Source organism: Monodon monoceros, unplaced genomic scaffold (genome assembly GCF_005190385.1).
Source record: "Monodon monoceros isolate NGI ecotype Baffin Bay Population unplaced genomic scaffold, NGI_Narwhal_1 Super_Scaffold_22, whole genome shotgun sequence".
NCBI lineage: Eukaryota > Metazoa > Chordata > Mammalia > Artiodactyla > Monodontidae > Monodon > Monodon monoceros.
The window spans coordinates 12,494,473-12,518,494 of NW_021703779.1; the positions used below are offsets into that span (position 1 = coordinate 12,494,473).

A 24,022-nucleotide genomic window follows, 5' to 3' on the forward strand; every position below is an offset into this window, starting at 1 on the left:
TCAATAGATGCAGAGAAAGCTTTTGACAAAATTCAACACCCATTTATGATAAAAACCCTGCAGAAAGTAGGCGTAGAGGGAACTCTCCTCAACATAACAAAGGCCATATATGACAAGCCCACAGCCAACATCATCCGCTATGGTGAAAAACTGAAAGCATTTCCACTAAGATCAGGAACAAGACAAGGTTGCCCACTCTCACCACTCTTATTCAACATAGTTTTGGAAGTTGTAGCCACAGCAATCAGAGAAGAAAAGGAAATAAAAGGAATCCAAATCGGAAAAGAAGAAGTAAAGCTGTCACTGTTTGCAGATGACATGATACTATGCATAGAGAATCCTAAAGATGCTACCAGAAAACTACTAGAGCTAATAAATGAATTTGGTAAAGTAGCAGGATACAAAATTAATGCACAGAAATCTCTGTCATTCCTATACACTAATGATGAAAAATCTGAAAGTGAAATCAAGAAAACACTCCCATTTACCATTACAACAAAAAGAATAAAATATCTAGGAATAAACCTACCTACGGAGACAAAAGACCTGCATGCAGAAAATTATAAGGCACTGATGAAAGAAATTAAAGATGATACAAATAGATGGAGAGATATACCATGTTCTTGGATTGGAAGAATTAACATTGTGAAAATGACTCTACTACCCAAAGCAATCTATAGATTCAATGCAATCCCTATCAAACTACTACTGGCATTTTTCACAGAACTAGAACAAAAAATTTCACAATTTGTATGGAAACACAAAAGACCCCGAATAGCCAAAGCAATCTTGAGAAAGAAAAATGGAGCTGGAGGAATCAGGCTCCCTGACTTCAGACTATACTACAAAGCTACAGTAATCAAGACAGTATGGTACTGGCACCAAAACAGAAAGTTAGATCAATGGAAAAGGATAGAAAGCCCAGAGATAAACCCACGCACATATGGTCACCTTATCTTTGATAAAGGAGGCAGGAATGTACAGTGGAGAAAGGACAGCCTCTTCAATAAGTGGTGCTGGGAAAACTGGACAGGTACATGTAAAAGTATGAGATTAGATCACTCCCTAAGACCATACACAAAAATAAGCTCAAAATGGATTAAAAACCTAAATGTAAGGCCAGAAACTATCAAACTCTTAGAGGAAAACATAGGCAGAACACTCTATGACATAAATCACAGCAAGATCCTTTCTGACCCACCTCCTAGAGTAATGGAAATAAAAACAAAAATAAACAAATGGGACCTAATGAGACTTCAAAGCTTTTGCACAGCAAAGGAAACCATAAATAAGACCAAAAGACAACCCTCAGAATGGCAGAAAATATTTGCAAATGAAGCAACTGACAAAGGATTAATTTCCAAAATTTACAAGCAGCTCATGCAGCTCAATAACAATAAAACAAACAACCCAATCCAAAAATGGGCAGGAGACCTAAAGAGACATTTCTCCAAAGAAGATATACAGACTGCCAACAAACACATGAAAGAATGCTCAACATCATTAATCATTAGAGAAATGCAAATCAAAACTACAATGAGATATCATCTCACACCGGTCAGAATGGCCATCATCAAAAAATCTAGAAACAATAAATGCTGGAGAGGGTGTGGAGAAAAGGGAACACTCTTGCACTGCTGGTGGGAATGTGAATTGGTTCAGCCACTATGAACAACAGTATGGAGGTTCCTTAAAAAACTACAAATAGAACTACCATATGACCCAGCAATCCCACTACTGGGCATATACCCTGAGAAAACCAAAACTCAAAAAGAGTCATGTAACAAAATATTCACTGTAGCTCTATTTACAATAGCCCGGAGATGGAAACAACCTAAGAGCCCATCATTGGATGAATGGATAAAGAAGATGTGGCACGTATATACAAGGGAATATTACTCAGCAATAAAAAGAAACAAAACTGAGCTATTTGTAATGAGGTGGATAGGCCTAGAGTCTGTCATACAGAGTGAAGTAAGTCAGAAAGAGAACGACAAATACCGTATGCTAACACATATATATCGAATTTAAGAAAAAAAAATGTCATGAAGAACCTAGGGGTAAGACAGGAATAAAGACACAGACCTACTGGAGAACGGACTTGAGGATATGGGGAGGGGGAAGGGTGAGCTGTGACAAAGAGAGAGAGAGGCATGGATATATATACACTAACAAACGTAAGGTAGATAGCTAGTGGGAAGCAGCCGCATAGCACAGGAATATCAGCTCGGTGCTCTGTGACCGCCTGGAGGGGTGGGATAGGGAGGGTGGGAGGGAGGGAGACGCAAGAGGGAAGAGATATGGGAACATATGTATATGTTATATGTATAACTGATTCACTTTGTTATAAAGCAGAAACTAACACACCATTGTAAAGCAATTATACCCCAATAAAGATGTTAAAAAATTTTTTTCACTGCAAAGTAAAGGAGCTGTTACAGTGGAGGATTACTGGACTGAATGTCAATATTATGACATAGGATGAGTGTGTTTGGTAATTGCAATCATTGTTGCTTTTGTTGTAGTCATCCATTTACAATGCTTGTTGTCAGTTTATTTATCTCTTGTAAAAATAAAATACAGTGTGTGTGTGTGAAAAAAGAAAAAGAAGAAAAAGAAAACAAAATTATACTGGAGTACAAAGGTCACTTGTAAAGAGGTTATTTGGTACATACAGATTAATACCTTTTGTTTGCTTTTATAAATAAAAAATAAGCAATATGCTATTTTTTTTTACTATCCTAGCTTTTCTATAGATAAACTATTACAATCAAATTCTGTTTAGTTTTTTGACAGCCTCCATTTTATAATTTAGTTCCTATATTTTCTACCTGGTTGTCCTTTCAGAACATGTCATGGGAAGTTTCACTACACCTACTGACACACATTGCTTTCTGACTTCCACAATTAATCCTGAAATTATCACATTTTCATTTCCAGGAAGCCTGAAATATTTTTCATTGAAATTTCATAGAAATCGAGCTATAGAGCTATAGAACTCAATTTACAATGGATTACTAAAAAAAGAGGTAGCAATATTATATGGACAACCATAAAAACCGAGACAAGACAGTAATAACCTAGCTTCTCAAAATCCCACTTGCATCACCAGATCATTAGGGACAAGCACTTCTGAGGCATGGGGTGGGGGGATTAGCACTTCACTGCTGCAAGTGTGAAATGCCGGTTTCTATAATCATCTTTATGTCTCTCAAGTGAGACAGAAACTTCCATCTCACTTATGGATTTTAGAGCAAAAAGGATCAGAAACATTCCTTTTGGCCCATATCCTTTTGTGTCTTTTTCCTTCTCCTGACATTCTCTTATTACTTCAGAATTCTTATTTTTTCCGAAAAGAAAAGAGAATAGGTTGAATTTTTATCCCTTTGAAATGCCTCACTAGACCCCTTAAAAAATCACTTAACTGAAGTGAATTTTCACTTATTTTTAAATTTCTCAGTCCCTAAGGAGTGCCATATTCTTTAAGTTACTTTAGTTAGGATTTTACATTTTAGCTTTGTCTAGAGTTGGAATTTCAGATGGCTTAAAGGCAATTTCAATTTTTTAAAAATAGTGGCCTATGAGGTATGCTTAGCCTTTTGAAAGAGAGATGCTTTTCAAAGAAATGCCCCCAAATTTTCACATGCCTATAGACTTACGCAATTTCATAGAGGCTTTCTAAGAAAATTTAATGTAATACAGGTTTCCACCATAATGGTCTCACCTAGACACTCTGCCATTTAAACTTCCACAGGGGCTTGATATTTACAGAAACTTCTGAATCGTGACAACCTTGTTTATCTGTTTGAAGCTTTTTTTTTTTTTTGCGGTACGCGAGCCTCTCACTGTTGTGGCCTCTCCCGCTGCGGAGCACAGGCTCCGGACGCGCAGGCTCAGCGGCCATGGCTCATGGGCCCAGCCGCTCCGCGGCATGTGGGATCTTCCCGGACCGGGGCACGAACCCATGTCCCCTGCATCGGCAGTCAGGCTCTCAACCACTGTGCCACCAGGGAAGCCCTGAAGCTCATTTTTATATGCTAGGTTTTACTAAGCAGAGTATAATAAAAGGGCTACTTAAGGTTTTTTGAAGATTTAGAACAAAATATTGTTCCATCACCTATGTCTTAAGTGGAAACACTAAGGCAGGATTTCTCCACCCTGGGCATTACTCACATTTGGGCTGGACCCTCCCTTGTCGGGGGCTGTGCTGTGCTGTGTAGGAAGTTTAGCCGCATCCCTCGCCTCAACCCACTAGATCTGAATAGCACCCCTCTCTTGCCCTCCCCATCTGCCACTACTTCTGACAACCAAAAAATATCTCCAGACATAGCCAAACGCCCCTGGGAGGCAAAATGAGCCTAGGTGAGAAGTGCTGCTCTAAGGTATGCTATTTTGTGCATCTTCAAGATTCTACACTAAGCCTCAATCTTTACTTTTACAGAGAAGGCATATAATGTAAGATGAAAACAAGTAGGACCAAAACATTCTGGCAGGGGAAAATATTCTAAAATATAACCAAGCCGAGATTGTAATTATAAATCAGTCACTTTCTGGGCAGCAAGGTCTGATTTCAGCTGAACCTCAGCTAATTTCAAAGTCATTTCTCTGTAAAGGGCACCACTCACTTTTAGGTTCGTCCCCAACTTTTGCTTCTTTTCTCTCTGAAGTTCTTTTCTGTAGGCATGGATGCTTTCCTCTATGTCTGATAAAGCAGCCATATCACCACTAGTCTTGTCTTTGCTTGCTTCACAACTCTGCACCAAGTTGCTTTCAACCTTAACTAAGGCAGAAGAAAAAGAACCAAGGATAACCAATTCCTTCTCCAAAGTTAATCCCAAATGACCAATTAGGAAATCCTCACTTCCTAATTTTAGATATTTGAAGAAACTGTTTATAGGGAGAACGCTGCTGAGATTATGAAGGCACTGGAACAAAACTGTTTGATTCCTGGAATAAAAAACCAAACACAATATTACACAACTTAGGACAGTGAAAAATGGTCATGTACAACATACTGTAGTAATCAATTAATATTCATTTCTAAACTCTCTAGTAATCATCAGAACCAATAATGCATTCATGTGGTCACTGACATAATTCAGACTGTAGCAATCAAATACGGTCAGCCCCGTGGTTGGCTGAATCGCAGATGTGGAACCCATGGGTATGGAGGGCGGACCATACTACGCCGTCCTCTAGGACTCGAGCATCCGTGGATTTTTGTGTCCACTGGGGTCCTGGAACCAATCCTCCATGGATACAGAGGAACAGCCGTATACATATCCTAAACCAACTCAGTTAGTATTAATCAGGTTGCTTTCTGATTAAAGTTCTTTCTCTGAGTAATAAGATCAAAATTATATTTTTAAAACTTCACTGTGGGGGAGTAGTAAGGGGAAATCTTAAAGTCATTATTAGGCCCTAATCAACCCCACCAAAAAGCCAAAAACAAACATAAAATCAAAACGGCTTCAGTTTCTAAATGAGACCACCTGTTCATTCACGTTGTACCAGGCGATGACCTGGACATGTCCCACAGTGGTATAGAACACTACCACGGGGATCCCTGTTGCACGCACACACACGCACGCACACACACACACACTTCCCTGGACCAATTCCAATCTGATGTGCATTACCTGGAATAGACTATTAAAATCCCTTCAAATGGTGTTCTTTGTTTCCAGTTGAAGAGTGTCCCATAGAAGCTTCCTGGCCTTTTGCAAAAGCAAATTTCTGGAAATTCTTTGATAACTTCACATTCCATGTGTTCTAAGAGCCATACCTTCATTGAAGTCAGAGCATAGCTGGGTGATATGATTTGAAAACAAGCTCTCTGCCAGGCCGCGAGAAGCGCGAAGACATCTTCCATGTGTTCTATGGCAAAAACATGTCACAAGTGCTGTCATTAAACTCTGCCCATTATCACATAAAGGGAGTTCTTAAAATTTTCTGATTCTATTAGGTATATGATTAAAAAGGACCCACAAAAATTACCTATAGGTTTCTTCTTTGGAAATGTCAGCAGGTATTTCCCACTTGAAAGATCTTCTAGACTTAAAGCAATTCTGCCACATTGAACATAACGAGTTGCAGAATGGTTACCTCTCTCTCTCTCTCTAATCTGTAGCAGCACAGTGCAACAAAAATTACCGAATGCTAAAAGTGGCGAAAGAGATGTTACAGCAGTGATGATCTGCACATGCTCTTTCTCAGATGGTTGTACAGAAACAATGCTCTCCTCTTTCTCTTCCTCACTATCAACACTCAACTTGATTTTTTTTACCTCTGATCCTATTTCATATGGCACTGAGCCTGGTACTGGGGAAGATTTCCTACCCAACTTGATCACCCTACTTTGACACTTAATGAGCAGAAAGCTGCAGTTAGGGGCTTGATCCATTGACAGCGATAAAGTCACATGATTCAGGGACCTGTAAAAAATACAGAGCTCTGTTTACTCTAAAAGCTCATTCTTTAAAATCAAACAGATGATTAAATGCCATACAAACAACAACCAAAAAGTTTTATTCTCTCCTTTCCTAGGAAACATCATTTCAAATGTAAAATATATCAGAATATTAAGTGTAAAAGCCAAACACATTTTTAAAGATTCTGTAATAGCACTTCTCTTGAAATAGGAAAGCAAAGACATTATAAATATGCTGGACTTAAGGAAGTAATTTTTTTAGGAGAAAGGAAAGGTAAAGTAATGCCTGTATTTTATTTTTGAGGTAGATTTTTCTCCTTTCCTCTTAAACAAGAAAAAAAAAACTACTAAGTTTTTAAAAGAGTCGATTTTGGTAATTATTTAGAATGAAATACCTCCATGCACTATATTTCTGTTGGACAGTGCTGTTGTAGAGCATCAAGATAATGTTATCATGTTAGAATTTACTTACACCATCAAAGATGTGGTTTTCACTCCAACAACCAAGCTATCTTCTATTACACGATACCATATCTTCTCTACTAGCTGTTCTGAATCTTGAAAATTATCTGATAACTTTTCATCAAAGGTATAGACAGGATTTTCTTCTTCACCACAAAGAGTGGCAAGACATTCCTTATGGAAAAATGTTTAAATAACTGATTACAAAAAAAAAACAACAAAAAAACCTGCCAAATGTATCAAAACTAAAAAAAATAATATAAACCAGCTTTTGGCTGGGCCTTATGGCTTACATATTTAAAAATAAATTATCATCAATAATATATTATAGATTATACATAATTCACTAAAATAAAACTTATAAAACATATAATTAACCATCTACTTGGATTAAGAAGCATGGCCTGACTGTAAACAAGGCTCTGGGTACCCAACACAGAGCCAGCAGGGATGTAAACCTGGAGTCCATTTTGAAAAATAATCTCACAATATGTGCTCAAGGCATGCTGAGAACAATCCAATCTTTATTTTAGCAGTGACTAACTCTAAACTGTAACTGGAAACTTTTGTATGAATAACAGTGATTAAACTATCTTAGGACAGCTGATCGATTATTGCTAAAATTTTCTTCTTTTATTTTTCCTTATTTAAAAAAAATTCTAGTATAGTTGATGCCAAAATTTTCTTCTTAAAGACCAGGCCACTCACTTATTTCCGCACACATATGGATTTATAATAGAAATGGAAATAGGAGGAGGAGTAATGATAATAATAATACACAACACTTACTGAATGCTTGCTATATGTTAGGCACTGTTCTAAACGCCATTCACGCGTCAATTTGTTTAACCATCACAATAACTCTAGTACCCTAGGTCGGTAGTATTATTATCTACATTTTCCAGATAAGGAAACTTGAGGCACAGGGAGGTTAGGTACCTCGCCCCAGGTCACCCAGTTAGCAAGACTCAGAGCTGGAATCTGAACCAGAGGCAACTGCTTCCAGAGCCCATGTTGCACATTAACCATTACTCTATACTGCCCCTCTATGTGGTAATTACTGAAAAAAGATGTGGGCACTTACATTATAGTGAATGAAACATGTTCCTAGGAATCTGACACTTCTGCCAGTAGCTGTGAGATTTGAGGCAGGCTGTTCACCTGAAACCCGCAGAAATTTTTATTACCTGCCAGAATTGCTCTTAAAGTTAACAATGTAAAGGGCCCAAAACAGTGCCTTGCACGCAGTGGCTTCAATGCACTAATTTGTAACATTTCTTCCCCTTTTCTAACACCGGCAAAATCACCGGGGTCAAGTGGGGAAGGGAAATGGGAAGACTTTGAACAGTGACTTTCTACAAGGACTCGCATGAGGTTTCCCAGATGAGAACAGTAATACAGAAATGCAAGACGATGTGCTTTTGTTTTTTACATTAATGGAATCATATTTTGGGCCAAAATCATCATATGGCTAAGACCGAAATACAGACACAAGGCAAAGAGCATTACAAGAACAGTAAATCTTAAAGGGAGTCAAAGCAAGGCACTAAAGTGACTTGAGGGAAGAAAATGCAACTTCAAGTGTATCTATGTCCAGCTTTTCTTGATTTATCTGTAACTCTGCTATGCTATCTTTCTCTGCAGGGAACGAATGTGCATAAATCCTATTTTTTATGAAGTCAAAGCAGTTTTTGCTCACTTTCTACATTACTATACTGGCACAAGTAACTGCAAGGTACCTGAAGAGGTTCTTACGATGGTCAACCACAAGGGAAACCAGAGTAAAATTATAAAAAGCAGATATGAGGACTAGAAGAGCATAGCAATTTAGGGACATTAAGTAGAGGAATAAATATCCTTAGAAATGAACCATGCAACAGACTAAAAGAATAATTATATTAATGATGAAATTATGTCACCATTAATACAAGGTAAAATAATACTCAGTATATTCTGTTTAAGAAGTCAGAAAACATATACAATTGCCCCTTGAACAAAAGGAGTTTGAACTGCGCAGGTCCACTTATATGTGGATTTTCTTCAATAGTAAATACTACAGTACTACTTGATTGCCAGTTGCTTGAATCTGCAGATGGGGAACCAGGGATACAGGTGGCCCAGAGTAAAGTTACTTGTGGATTTTCACTGCGTGTAGGGTCGGCACCCCTGACCCCCATGTTGTTCAAGGGTTAACTGTAATTCACTTAGGAGTAATTTCTATTCAAACTATACAAATAAAACAGTTTAATATTTAAACCTTGTTTAAACAAAAGGACTTGTTCCCCGAGGTTCCTGATAACTGAGATTTTAATATCCTACAGAACAATTTGCAAATTGGTAAAATATTTGGCTTTTTAACCAAATAGTTTTCAATGTAATAAAAGCCCACCATTACATAATCCCTGCCACTTTGCTTCTTGATCCATTGTGCAGCATTTTCTAATATATTCCAATATTCTCATTTAAAGAACTCTTCAATAGCTTATAGGTTTTCAATTCATAAAATGATAAAACGGTCACATGATCAAGTTTACCTCCTCTGCACTTGATGTACTACCATCTTTCCCTTGAAACAGGTTCATTAAAGCCTTGTAAGATTTTGAAATAATTTTTTCCTTAAGCAAGAGATGCTGCTGTAATTCCTGAACAGAAACCAAACCAACCTGTAGAGTATAAAGAAAAATCATTGCCAGAAACACAATTTCAAATGAAACCGAACGTACCAATAATTCAGTATTTTCTCCAAATTTGCTTATTAATTCATTTTTCTACAGACAAGTAAAGAATACGTCTCAGAGCAAAACTATTTACAAAATTTGAGTCTCTAATTACAAAGGAAAATAAACACAGCAAATAATTATAATAGTTTACATATCAAATTGAGAGAATGCCAATGTATTTGCATCTGTTTCACTAGTGAGTTAAGTAATGAATCAATATGAATATGAATAAGTCCAATCAATATTCCTAAAAAGCAAGGCCTACCAACACTCCTACTCCAACAAGAAAACTGTTTTGCTTGTTGAAATAATTTCTGCTTCAAAAAGCAAGACGTATCATTATGAACAGAAATGTTTACCTTTGATTTGATACTGCCTGAAATCCTCTGTTCATATGACCTTTATAGCAAAATTTTAAAGGTAACATGTAACTGTCACACGTTAATTGTTGTGCAAATAAACTCAGTGCTCGGATCCAGTCTTAACTATCAGGGGGTAAAAACTGGCTCTGAACTGGGCATACAGCAAACCATTCCTTTTATTATACTAGATAAATAGATTTCAGCACTAAGGATGAAACATTCATGAAATATATTTTACTCCTGAAAATTTAAAAAGAGTCGCGTCACTGAACATTTAGAAGCTGCTTCATTTCAGATGGATATCTGAGACTGTTTAAGTATTAATTCAGCTTTTAATATAACATGTTCTTCTAGACTGAAAAAAAACAAGATGCAGCCTGTATTTGCCTTTCTTTTAAATTACATTTTAAGGCAGAAAAATTCTTTTTCCTTTTATCAATGAATAGAAGTTGGAGAGTAAAGACTGAATTCTATCTTCCCTCGGTGCACAAAGCACGTAAAGTGTCTACCTAACGTTTTAAAACTTCATCTGTTAGCCTGCCTCCGAGGGCTCCACGTCATTCACGTTCCATCATTCATTGGCCGAGTAACTCACGACTGTGAGGCCGTGAGATGTACATGTCTGGGGTGGAGAGCCAAGTGTGAAGCTGCTGGAGGGGCAGGGAGTGGAAGAGAAGGCTACACGGGCAGAATGACAATGAGGGCACCCTCAGAAATTATCTGTGGTCTCTCTTCCCTACTCTCTTCAACATGACCCCCACTCCAGGAATAAATCGTGTGTCATTAGACTTCTTAAATATTCTATGTTGTTACAAGTTTTGTTAGAAAATTATGAAAATAAGCCCATGATAACAAATTTAAACAACATAAAAAGGCATCTCACCTTCCCTTCCTAGACCCTCAATCCCATTTGCACAGCCAAAAGATTGCTTACCTTTCCAGAACTTTTCCATGTATATGTTAAGGTATGCTTTCATTCTCCTCCTCGTAAACAAGACCTACCCCAAACCAAACAGAGGAGCACACTGCACTGCGTGACACTGAATCTTGCTTTCCTGTTCTTATTGTGATCTCTTTCATATGTGCAGAAGAGTTTGCAAGACAAAAAAGCAGTTCATAGACTAATGATGAAGTAGATACCCCTGGAACCACACCCAGGTCAAAAAAGCAGCACTTTAGGAGCAGCCCATGGGCCCTCTCCAATAGAGAACCTCTCTCTGCCGGAGGCAACACTACCCTGGCCTTTCAGGATAACTTCCTTGTTGGTCTTCATCATTTTACCATCATCATATGAACTCCTGAAGAATATGTTTAGTCTGTGTGTGTGTTCTGCTTCTGAACTTTTATAAGTGGAATCGTTCTGTATGTAATCGCTTTTCGAGTCATCTATTTGTCGCTAGTAGCTGCAGCTCGTGCCTTCCACTGCTCTGTAGCATCCCATCGGCTCACTACACCAGTTCCCCTCTCCTTCCTCCCGCTGATGGACAGCTGGGTTATGCCCAGCTGTGGAGCATTACAAACAATGCTGCTGTGAACATTCCTGTACCTAGGCACAAGTGTCTCCAAGGTCCTGGCCTCTCCTTATCCCCTCTAACAAGTGGCTGGAAAATAAAATGCATAGGGGAAAGAACAGTGAGCCGAACTCTAGCTCTAGCTCTGCAAGCCACCTCACATTTCTGGCTCTCCATCTGCTTCCTTGTATGCAAAATGGCGGAGAGGTAGATTTGTTCATCTCTAAAAGGCCTTCCAGCGCTTAGAAATGTTTTGAGCCACATTGAGAGCTAGTGGTAGCATGCGGATACTTGAAACAACATGGACGCTCAGCTATCTCTCGTACGTCCCTGCCTTCCCTCTGTTTCTTTCAGATTTTCCTTCTTTGTCTCTGTTGATACCTTCTAGATAATTTTCTTAACAGTCTAGTTTGCTTATTTGCTCCACATCTCTGAGTCAACTGTTAAACTCATCTGTTTTTTTAAATTTCAATTTAATTTTAGTTTATAGAAATGGTTATTTTCTGTGAGTAATTAATCATGATGCCTTGTTTCTTCATGTGCTTAGTTATTCTGTAGGTGGCTCATTTTCTTTCAAAAATTACTTGTGAGATTCAGAAGAGACCTAGGATAAATGTGTATTCCTAGAGAGGATTTTATGTTGTTTCTGCCAGGTGACTAGGGCACTCTTGCTTTATGTTAAATACAAATGCTCCCAGGGCAATAGTAGCATCAGTGTTCTGCTTGCCTCCCTGGGTTCCAGCCTTTAGAGTTTGGCCTGCTAATTTATTCTTATATTTTCAGCTTTTTGAAGCTTTTAAGAATATATTAAAAACATATTTCATCTATCATTTTAAGTTGTTTTTATCATCAGAGTTGATCCAAATAAATTAAATGACATATTACCAGAAGTGGAATTTCTAAAAGTCATGCTTTCATAAATTAAATTATTTTGGCATCATTTAACAATCAGTATAAAGAGGTACCTTAATCATTCTGACAGCTGCACACTATTCCATGGTTCGGTTATATCATATTTACCATACTCCTAATGATGGATATTTAGATTTTGATTGAACTTTGTTTATTAATACTACTTAAATGTTCCTGCAAAATCAGCTTTGCTTACATGTATAAGTATATGTTTAGAACAGATTTCTAGAAGTGAAACTGCAAGAGTAAAAAGATATGTGCAATTCACATTTTAATAGCTATAACAAGTTTCCTTCTGAGGAGGTTGGACCACTTTACATACTCAACAATACTGTTTTAGGGCTTCCCTGGTGGCGCAGTGGTTGAGAGTCCACCTGCCGATGCTAGGGGACACGGGTTCGTGCCCTGGTCCAGGAAGATCCCACATGCCATGGTGCGGCTGGGCCCATGAGCCATGGCCGCTGAGCCTGCGCGTCCGGAGCCTGTGCTCCGCAACAGGCGGAGAGGCCACAACAATGAGAGGCCCACGTACCGCAAAAAAACCCCCAAAACTCAATACTGTTTTAGAATAATGCCTATTTATATTAAGAAAATTAATCCTTTGTCAAATATGTTCCAATTTCTTTTTATATAATTTGCCTTTTTATTTATTTTACTTTGTTTGGAGCACAGAAGTTTTTAATGTAATCAACCTCTTCCTTTATGGTTCTACGTCCATTATGTTTTATTTATCTACTGTTTACATTCACATCTAATATGTGTTCAGTAAGCATTTACTGAATTCACTTTAATATTAAAATACTTGCAAAAAAAATTTTTAAAGGGCCTGCAAAGTACAAATATTTACTATCTGGCCCTTCACCAAAAAACTTTGCCAGGGATAAAGGAAAAAGATAAATGACAACACAAAGAAATAGACAAATCAGAAAGGAGGGACAACTGGCCTGGCCTCCTCATTAGTGTCACTTTTTTCAAAACGGGGAGAGGGCATAATTCTAGATGAAAAGACCAATGAGACATATAATTATCAAGTGCAAGTGTAAACTGATTGGATCCTGAAAAAAGCAGCCATATAAAAACATTTTTGTGGCAATTGAAGCCATTTGAATATGGACTGAATAGTAAATAAGATGAAGAGATTATTATACTAACTTTCTAAGTGAGTAATGGTATCGGGGTTACATAGGAGAATGTCTTTATTTTTAGGAGATTCCTGCTAAAACACATAGGAGTGAAGTATTAGAAGATTTGTAACTTTCAAATGGTTCTGCAAAAACGTACAAATACATGTACATACACACACACACACACACACAAGCAGAAACAGATGAGGAAATGTGATTTTTTATAAAGTAACAATAGTTGAATCTACATGGGGACTAGAGATAATCACTGTTTTATTCTATGAATTTTCTGTATATTGGAAAATTTTTATGAATCAAAAAAGGCAGGTTACATAAGAACAGGCATCTTATAATCACATTTCCATGTAAACTTGTATATATTCATTAAAAACATCAACAAGAATATGCAAGTCAAAGTGTTAAAATTGGTTATATCACAGTAGTGGAATCATAGGTAATTGTTAGTATCTCTTGAATATTTCTTGGCATAGTCTGAGTATTTTACAGGGAATGTGTGTTACCTTCGTACATTTGGAAAAAAAATCAAAAACTTTTAGAGAGCTTTGTATGGAAAACTTGAAGGTAAACTGATCATGTTTAGAACATGTCATGATTCATCATATTTGCTGCTCCTTTAAAAGAGTTATGGTATGCTGATCCTAAAAACTAGGAAGAATGTGTTTTCAAAAGTCAGCCTCTATTTTATCTTATAAGGCTTATTAAATTTACATAATCTTACGACAAAAAGGAATCATGTTTAGATGACACATTTATAAGTAATGTCATAATAGCTTTTACAGAGGTACCAAAAAAGGAAATAGATCCTTTGAAATACAGGTTTCCCCACTACCCAAAAGTAGAGCATGCCTATGAAACCTTTTGAAAGCCATTATGAAATGATGTAAAGCAAAGAAGCAATTACCTTAGGACACATCTTGCTAAGGGATGCACAAAATAAATGGGAGATAAAGCACGGGTGCTCACAGACACAGGTCAAAGCTATGGCAGCTGGATGCTGAGATGCCGAACTCAGTCCCCAGGAAGGAGCTTGGCGGGGTTACTCTCGCTTCTTGGGACGCGAGGTGTAACGGCTCATCGCAAAACAAACGCTGAACGCTATTTTCGCTTTCGCCTTTTTTCATAAAAGCGAAAGTCCTCTTTGGATTTCTTTCGGTTAGCAAAAACAGGTGCTAACGCAGGTCTTTCGTAAAAGCAAAGTGGCATAAAGCAAAGTGGCATAAGGCGAACTTTCGAAAAGCAGGGGATACCTGTACCATATTTTTCCCTCCCAATCACTCAGTTTCTTATACTTTAAGGACCTTTCTTTCAATGTTTTTTCCTTCATTTAGAACAGCACTAATCCAAAAAAGCAAAAGCAGAAAGCAAAGACACTAACTTTCAATCTTCTTTCCAGAGGTGGAACCACCAAATAATTCTCTTTGCCGTCAAATAAGTCATCTTCATTGTAATCCAATGATTCACTCTAATAAATAAAACAATACACTAAAACTGAAATTTTGAAATAAACTGAAAATTCTTAAGATTAACAAAATACAATTAAAGTTTATCCAAAAGGCAGTGTGCCACAATACACATTGTTATATAAAAGACAAGATACATATTTTCCCCCTCATCTTCTCATAACTAGAAAAAAAATTATTTCCACTATTACCACCCACCTAACATTTGTATACTGCTTCAAAAAGTATCAGCTTGGGCTTCCCTGGTGGCGCAGTGGTTGAGAGTCCGCCTGCCGATGCAGGGGACACGGGTTCGTGCCCCGGTCCGGGAAGAGCCCACATGCCGCGCAGCGGCTGGGCCCGTGAGCCATGGCCGCTGAGCCTGCGCGTCCGGAGCCTGTGCTCCGCAACGGGAGAGGCCACAGCAGTGAGAGGCCCGTGTACCGCAAAAAAAAAAAAAAAAAAAAAAAAAGTATCAGCTTACTAGGCTTTTATAAAATCCCATAACTAGAGAAAATACGAATTATCCTCATTTTACTAATGGAAAAAGAAAACAGAAAAAAAAAACCCTGAGGCTCAGAGATGTTTTATATAGATCTGAAACTTCCAGAGTATTATTTTCCTTATGCTCAAAATCTTAAGATATTATGAACTGTTACTTCTTTTAGTAAAGCAGTTTCGCTTTATTTTGTTCCTTAATTAATCCATTATCATCATGTTTATTGGTATAAAATGTGCTTTTCAGAAGCAACGATAAAGTTAATTTACAGTATTATTGTCACTTGAGTGAATACCAGATACACTATATTCCAAATTTATAACAAAAACACCTACACTAATATGTATAAAATAGATAACTAATAAGAACCTGCTGTATAAAAATAAATATTTTTAAAAAGTCAATTTGTATAACATTTGTTGAAAGAAGAGTCAATGTACTACTTAAAAGATTCAATGTATGTATTTTTAAAGTTCTAAAAGCTTACTTTAAGTATGAAATCAAAAATATTTAAAGGGTAAGTCAAAAGCTCTAAAGAGCTCAAATTTTCTAAAATGTTCTTAAGTAATGCATAAAAAGTAAACAGAACTTACTGAATAGTTTAAGTTGTCCAGGTCTGTTATTTTAAAGGAACTGAGGCAATCTGAATTCAAGGGGTCCTTAAAAAGTAGCAGTACTTGTTCAGTTCCAGTTCCAAGAAAGTCATCTATCAGTACTGAGCTAACTTTCTCCCACTTAGCAGCAACCTGAAAGAGAGTGTTAAAGAAGGAATAGAGAAAGAAAAAAATCAGATGTGAAGTAAGCTAAATCCTTTTGTTGCACGTAGCTCTAATTTGTCATCTTCAATCTTACAAACAAGCCATGAAAATGGTAGGGTAAACACTAAAAACTAAACTAAAATAAAGATATTGGGAGATGAGAAGACATAAGGAGTCATCAATTTATAAATAGCAAGGTACTGACATTTCTTTATCAACATTTGTCCAGGGACTGTCACGTTCCTGATTTCTATATTAAAATTTTATAATTTATAAATTCTAACACTTCTCATGACTAACTCTAGCGAAGATTCTTTCTCTAACCGGTTAATTTAAGGATGACCCTCACTCCCATAAGCCTTAGTGGATATGTATTTATGATCAAACCAATTAAACAAGGAATTCAGTGGCATTAGGTAACTAGACGGTACTAGCAAACACTTTAAGAGCTCTCAAAGCAGAATAACGTTTAAGAGTCCATATGAAATTAATTAATACCCTAAACTCTGGTAGGACAGAACAGTCATTATGAGGGGCACAGAAGGGGAGGGATCCTAATAGTAGGGCACCTAGAATCATCCTAGCCTAATGAAATGATTTCTTAGGTTTACACAAGAACGTGACACCCCAAGTTTAAAACAGAAGACAACTTCTTAAAGATCCATAAAGCTGAAAGCTTCCAGATTGGTTCCCTAGAAAACTAACACCATGGGGATCAGAAATCTCTTCTCCCTCAGGCAGAAAAGCTGAAACTCCCACTTAGAATCCCGCATGGATACATCATCCTCTAGGTGGAGGGTAGCCTGCATTACAGCAAGAACATAAGACTCAATCTATATAATGAAATATCAATCTTTCCCCTATAAGGTTAATTCCAAAGCAGTGATTTTTCACTCATGCAGGGAGAAAGCTGTAAACTCATATCCTCCCTTCCTCCCACTGCCCCACCATGAATAGCATGGACTATAATGAACCATGTGAAGAGACACTGGTAATAAGAATGTGCTCAGCACGCAAACACCATAGAGCTGTGCACGCATGCATGCACACACAAGCCTGCAATCTCTAGCTCTAGAATAGCGTCATCCAAAAGAAATATACGTGAGCCACAAATGCAAGGCACATATATAACTTTAAATTTTCCAGTAGCCAATAAAAGAAAGTTCTCTAGTAGCAGTAAAAAGGTGAAACTTATTTTATTTAATCTATCTAAAATATTATTTCAATTCAATATAATCAATAAAAATTATTAAAGAGATATTTTATTTCCATTTTTTACTAAGCCTTTGAAATCTGGTGTGTATTTGACATGGACAGCACGTTCTAATTCACACCAGCCACATTTCAAATGTTGAATCGCCACCTGCGGCTAGTGGCTACCGTATAAGACATCGCACCTCTAGAACATATTAGCCTCTTTCTATCTACAACACACCACAATCTGTTTCACATATACCTGACAATGAGCTCAATTTTGAAATGCCTGCTACATAGATACTTGTCAAAACTTGCAGAGACAATTTCTTAGTTGTGGCATGTGGTATCTTTAGTTGCAGCATGCGGGATCTAGTTCCCTGACCAGGGATCCAACCCGGGCCCCCCCGCATTGGGAGCACGGAGTCTTACCCACTGGACCACCAGGGAAGTCCTGTGATAGAAAATTTAATTGAGCTTCTAATTAAATGGACAGGGCACATCAAGTAAGGCAGTATCTGCTTTTTTTCCCAAAGCAGCACAGGAACTTAAAAGACTGTATAATGTATTAAAAAAACTACTTTGGAAGATCTTAAACTATAAACACTTCATATCACATAAATGAATGTGCTGATAAACATCTTAAGCCAGGAGGACGCAATGTTAACAAAACACCAGGGTCAGAGAAATATTATCGGAGACGCACAGTTACAATCCTCCAACTTCCTTTTCATTTTCTGCACCTTTTTACTTGTTATTGAATGCTCAATACCAAGTGAGTATTTTAAAGCAATTTCCCAACCTTACATTAAAAGACATGACTACATGTAGATAAAATGTGAATGCTTGCTCAAAGGACAACTCTGAGTTTCAAAATGTAACATAATGAAATTCTCTAAGCAACCGTTTTTAGAAAAATTAATCCATCACTTTTCTCTGGAGAACAATTATTTGTCTCTAAAGGGACAATGATAGATTTCAAGGAATTCCTCTAGATTTCATTTTAAGTTTAAAACGATAATGACCAACTTTTAAAAAGCTCAACAACTGGGCTTCCCTGGTGGCGCAGTAGTTGGGAGTCCGCCTGCCGATGCAGGGGACACGGGTTCGTGCCCCGGTCCGGGAAGATCCCACATGCCGCAGAGCGGCTGGGCCCGTGAGCCATGGCCGCTGAGCCTGCGCGTCCGGAGCCTGTGCTCCGCAACGGGAGACGCCACAACAGTGAGAGGCCAGCGTACCGCAAAAAAAAATAAATAAATAAAAATAAAAAAAGCTCAACAACTGATTTGAGTTTTCTAGAAAGGTTAATGATCTTATTCTAAGTAAAAATACAAAGCCAATTATTACCAACTCATGAAAATTTAAAAGTTATAGTAAAAGACAAATAAATAGATAATAACTGTAGTTCTGTATGTATGTATTCCCCCAAACTCAAGGGTTTTATGACTCAAAATCGCAAGGCAAAATCCTTATCAAGTAATATTCAGATAATTTTAAGAAAAAGGACTGATGTAACATATATGATTTTCTTTTTAGTGCAGCACTAAAAATTGATTTGGATAATAAGACTCCAGGATGAACCCTATGAAGCACAGGGATGCTTAGTAGGTCTAAGACTATGCCAACTGAATGATTAAAAGTACCATACCTGGGGCTTCCCTGGTGGCGCAGTGGTTGAGAATCTGCCTGCTAATGCAGGCAACACGGGTTCGAGCCCTGGTCTGGGGGGATCCCACATGCCGCGGAGCAACTAGGCCCGTGAGCCACAACTACTGAGCCTGCGCGTCTGGAGCCTGTGCTCCGCAACAAGAGAGGCCGCGATAGTGAGAGGCCCGCGCACCGCGATGAAGAGTGGCCCCCGCTTGCCACAACTAGAGAAAGCCCTCGCACAGAAACGAAGACCCAACACAGCAAAAATAAATAAATTAATTAATAAACTCCTACCCCCAACATCTTCTTTAAAAAAAAAAGGTACCATACCTGAAAGTTCTTTTCCCAAACAGCACAAGCATCACTGGCCCTAAAGGATATGACGAAAAGGAGGTCTCCTCCACCTGAATCCATAAGTTGAACTGCACAAGGATCTCCAAACGGAAGCTGGCACACACTTTTAGGAGTCCCATTTTGGAATGAAATCAGCTGATTCTTTTGAGTAAGAGCAATCAGCGACATTCTTAACCGGTTGTTGACAATCTCAGTTGCACAGACATGCACACATGTTATCACACTGGTATAAACAGGAGGGATAATGTATGTATCACTTATTACTTCTTCCCTTTCGAGCGAGTATACACAAAATTGAGTATTCCAAGTTGCATAATCTGATTTTGAAGGCTGTAGGGTACATCCTTCCTCAGATAAGTTACATCTCTTTCGTCCTAACAAAACCATACCTACATTTTCAATCTCCCCTGCCCACTCAATAGAGGAAAACTTAATGGACATAGTAACAACTTTGCCAGTTTGGGAAGAGATATAAAAGAATGTTTGGACATGTCTCCATAAAACTAAAGGGCCATTAAGGACCCTTATGCTGTCCTTCAACTCACAGTGTAGGCTAAAACTCAAACGCTTTTCAAATTTATTGGTACTGTGAAGAAATAGTAGAAAATATCTGAAAACGTTACTCTTTTTAATGCACTGTAACATAATATAAGGCAGATTAATTCCAGTTCTGAAATCTGAAACACAGTTGCAACCTATAATTCTTAAATGAGAGTATTCTTCTTTTATCCTGAAGAATCCAGTGGATTTCTGAACAAATACTCCTGTTCCTCTGTCAAATACCATTCTTCTGACATGTAACACAGTTGTTTTTGTAGGCCCTTCATCTACAAAATTTCCTTTAGACAAACGAAAAACAAGGACTTCTCCATTATAACAGAAGAGCCTTTCTTGTTCATTAGATGACATTGCTTGTTTGCTAGTAAAGCCACAGTATCAAGTCCAATTTTCAAATGTAAATCGATTCCAGTTGATGCTTCTAAACCTAAAAATGAAATGAGGGAAACTGCCATCCAGTAGGCAGAGCTGAAAAGAAAACGCATGTTTTTGTTAGAGAACCATCACATAGGTAACTATAAACTTTGACATTTTTAAGCTTTTTATGCTATTTTAACAATGTCACGCTTATCAAAAAACTGTATCCCGAATATTATTTCTGTACAGCCGTTAAAAAACACAGTTTGCCAAGAATGCAAATAACCACACCACAAAAGATAACCGAATGTGTTAACAGCATCTATTAAAAGGTGTGGGTGCTCTATTATAAGGAACTGCACACATTCTCTCTGGCTCAGTGAATTTCTTAAGGGTTCTACTTCTGTCTCTCAAACCTACCAACCTAATCTGGTTTCTCCCTGTCGGCCTTAGTCCCTCTACAATGACAACTCAGTCAGTCAAGGATTCAAATTAGAGCACTCCCACAGCCCAGGCGCTTGGGTTCCTGCTACCCTGAGAAAGGAGTTCAAACGGACTCGATGGCCAAAATGAAAGCCCAGAAAGAAAAACAGGAGATGCTGTAACATGGCTTTAAAAAAATCTCCATAAGCGTAACAGAAATAAATCTTAAATCTTACTTTGCAAAAACAGCGCAGTTTTACACCCTAAGGAAGTCACTATCCTCATTCAAAGTAGAAGAAAATAGAGATTATAGAGGATCTATAAAATAGAGGATCCTCTATAAAACAGAGGATCAAAATAGAGTATCATTATTATAATGAACACAAGAATTAAATAATAGCTATCAATTATTCACGCTTATTATATGCCAGGTACAATACATGCATTATTTCACTTAAAGCTCACAACTACTCTTTTAAAGTAAGTATTCTTATTATCCCATCTTATAAACAAGAAAACCGTAGTCTAACAAAGGTCAGAAAATTCTTCCAAGCTTACAAAGCTAATCAGCAATGGCACTAGATATGGAAGAGGGGCCCAATGCCTCCTGAACCTACACTTTTAACCACTACACTGTCCTGGCACACATTCCCTTACTCTGAACACTGGTTATAAGAAAGGCAACTTGAGAGAATTAGTAAAGTAGAATACATAACAAAGGAACACCCCCTCCACTGAACACATGTAAGAAAACATGTAAGAAAAAGATGTTGATGTCTCTTTATCCAGTGGCTATATATGCTGGGTCACTCCTGTAACAGTTACCAAATGCTTAGCATATGCTAAGAACCGTGCACCTTTAGAACACCCTCTGAATGTTGGGCCTGCCTTTTACTAGATGTGTGATCTATGGCAAGTTTCTTAACCCCTTTGTGCCTCACATCCACATCTATGTAATGGGGTGTAGTAACAGTATCTACCCCACAAGGTGCTGGAATTAGCTAATATAACTCACTTGAAATAGAAGCTGGCACATAGAAAGTGCTAATAAAGGCTAGCTACTATCATTCTCATCATCATGGCTGGCTCTGGTTCATACAGTACCTAATCTTAGAAACATCAGAATAGTTGCATACTTAATGGTCTGTGAATGCTGAAATGTCTCCCGTCACTCACTATAAGTAACTCTAACTCATACTCTCTCTTTTCTCTTATTTGTGGATCACTTACACCAGGAAAATAAAGTACTTTAGAAATAAATGAAAACTAGGTCATGTACAAGGAAGTAATATTGTTTTCCTCTTTCAAATGAGAAGCAAACTCCAAAGGCTTAGGTTTTGTTCTTTTAATATAAAAATCTACCAATAGTCCAATTAGAAAAAAATATCACTGAACCATTAATCTATAAATTTAACTTAATATAGCCTGCATTTTATTGAAATGACTTGATTTAGAGGGAATTCTACTTAAAAGCAGACTAGATTAGTCAGCATCTACATTCAAATTGGAGATGCTGCACCTTATTGTCTAACTTCCAAATACATGTGGTTTTAAAATATGCTCACAGCAACTAAGCCCATGTGCCACAACTACTGAGCCTGCACTCTAGAGCCCACGTGCTGCGACTACTGAAGCCCACGCACCTAGAGCCCATGCTCCGCAGCAAGAGAAGCCACCACAATGAGAAGCTGGCGCACTGCAACAAAGCGTAGCCCCAGCTTCCCGCAACCAGAGAAAGCCCGTGCGCAGCAACGAAGACCCAACGCAGCCAAAAAAATAAAATAAAATATGCTCACAAATTTCTTTGAAATTCCTTCCATCAAGAAGGAACTCTCCTCCCCTTGAGTGAGGCCTGGTCATTATGACTCACTTCCAGCCAACAGAATACAGCAGAAGACTGGGTGACAGAGCATGGTGGTTTCCTCAGTGACCTGTTCCTCGGCTCACTTGCACTGGGGAAAGCCACCTGCCGTATCATTAAGACACTCGGGCAGCCCCGCGGAGATGTACACGTGGCAAGGAACTGTGGCTTCCTGCCAACAGCCAGCAAGGGACTGAGGCCTTTTGCCAAGAGCCATGTGAGTGAGCCTTCCAGGGATCCCATCTCCCAGCTCCAGTCAAGTTTTCCTGAGCAGACCCACCCTGGCTAAGCGGCTCCCAAATTCCTGGTCCTCAGAAATTTTAAGTTAATAAATGTTTGTCGTTTTATGCTGCTCAATTTGGGAGTAATTTGTTATGCAGCAACAGATAAATACATTCCTCTATGGCACTTGGGTTTTTTTTCCAAATCAAATTGATGATATTGCTTTTGAGAATTTCAAGAAGTATTAGTGAAGTAACTGGAGATACTAGATCATAATACAAACTAGCAGAAGCCAGTTTCCTGGCTTGTTGTTAAGCAATTCATGCGAAGATCTGGGACAACAGGTACCCCAGAGTAGTTTCAGCTTCATCAGTAAAGAAGATACATAGGGTAACCAAAGGTGTGGCTTTTAATTATGAAACTACGTTTTACTTGAAAGGAAATACACATATTGGTTATATTACATCAAAATGTATGACTACTAATTTATTTCAAATTTCCCACAGACATCTCAGACCTCTTAGAAGACTTCTAAGAAAGTTTCCTTTTTTAGCACTAAATGATATATTCTTTTTTAGCATTATATATTATAAATATAAATTATATATTCTGAGGTAAAGATCTAAACACTCATTGTCTTTTACTACCTACTCACTTCAAAAGGTGTTCAGATTTCTTAATACTAAAAACAACCAAAAATACCTTCTGTCCAGGAAAGGATTTTGTTATTTTAATATTAAATGTCACAACTAATGTGTCATCAACACAATGCTCTTGTTCACCAACACCCAAGTGTGACAGGAGTAAGGAGGATCTTAGTGGTAAGACCACTAAGTAAAAGGTCACAGAACCGTCCCCTTCAAAAATCTTTGGAGTATGTATTGTTGCACCTTCATAAAGAAATGAGTTAGGAAAATCAGGCCCCTTACATTCTATTCTTTTAATGCTATCACCAAGTTCCTTAACTTAGAAACTTCTTTCTTCCAATTCTCTGATCCAACTGCCACTATGATGATTCAGGCTTTCATCTCTCATTTACGTTGCGATAAAAGCCCTTTAATCAGTCTTCCTTAATCTAGTCTCTCTCCCCTGCAATATTTCCATTCATTTATCCTACCTCAGTTATTGTTCTAAAACACAAAGTTGACTGGGTAACTGTCCCCTA

At 37.9% G+C, this 24,022-nt stretch overlaps 1 protein-coding gene across 1 annotated transcript in view; it reads right to left on the reverse strand.

Moving 5' to 3' along the window:
• Positions 1–20,345, reverse strand: part of FANCB (FA complementation group B) — a 54,332-nt gene extending 33,987 nt beyond the window's left edge. Inside the window, exons 1-8 of the mRNA XM_029239963.1 lie at positions 19,413–20,345; positions 16,074–16,226; positions 14,918–15,004; positions 9,427–9,555; positions 6,903–7,066; positions 5,998–6,434; positions 5,640–5,877; positions 4,626–4,947 (exon numbers count right to left, since the gene is read on the reverse strand). Of these exons, the coding sequence (XP_029095796.1) occupies positions 4,626–4,947; positions 5,640–5,877; positions 5,998–6,434; positions 6,903–7,066; positions 9,427–9,555; positions 14,918–15,004; positions 16,074–16,226; positions 19,413–20,345 (2,463 nt within the window). The remainder of the gene's footprint in view (positions 1–4,625; positions 4,948–5,639; positions 5,878–5,997; positions 6,435–6,902; positions 7,067–9,426; positions 9,556–14,917; positions 15,005–16,073; positions 16,227–19,412) is intronic.
• Between the last annotated feature and the right edge of the window lie 3,677 nt (positions 20,346–24,022).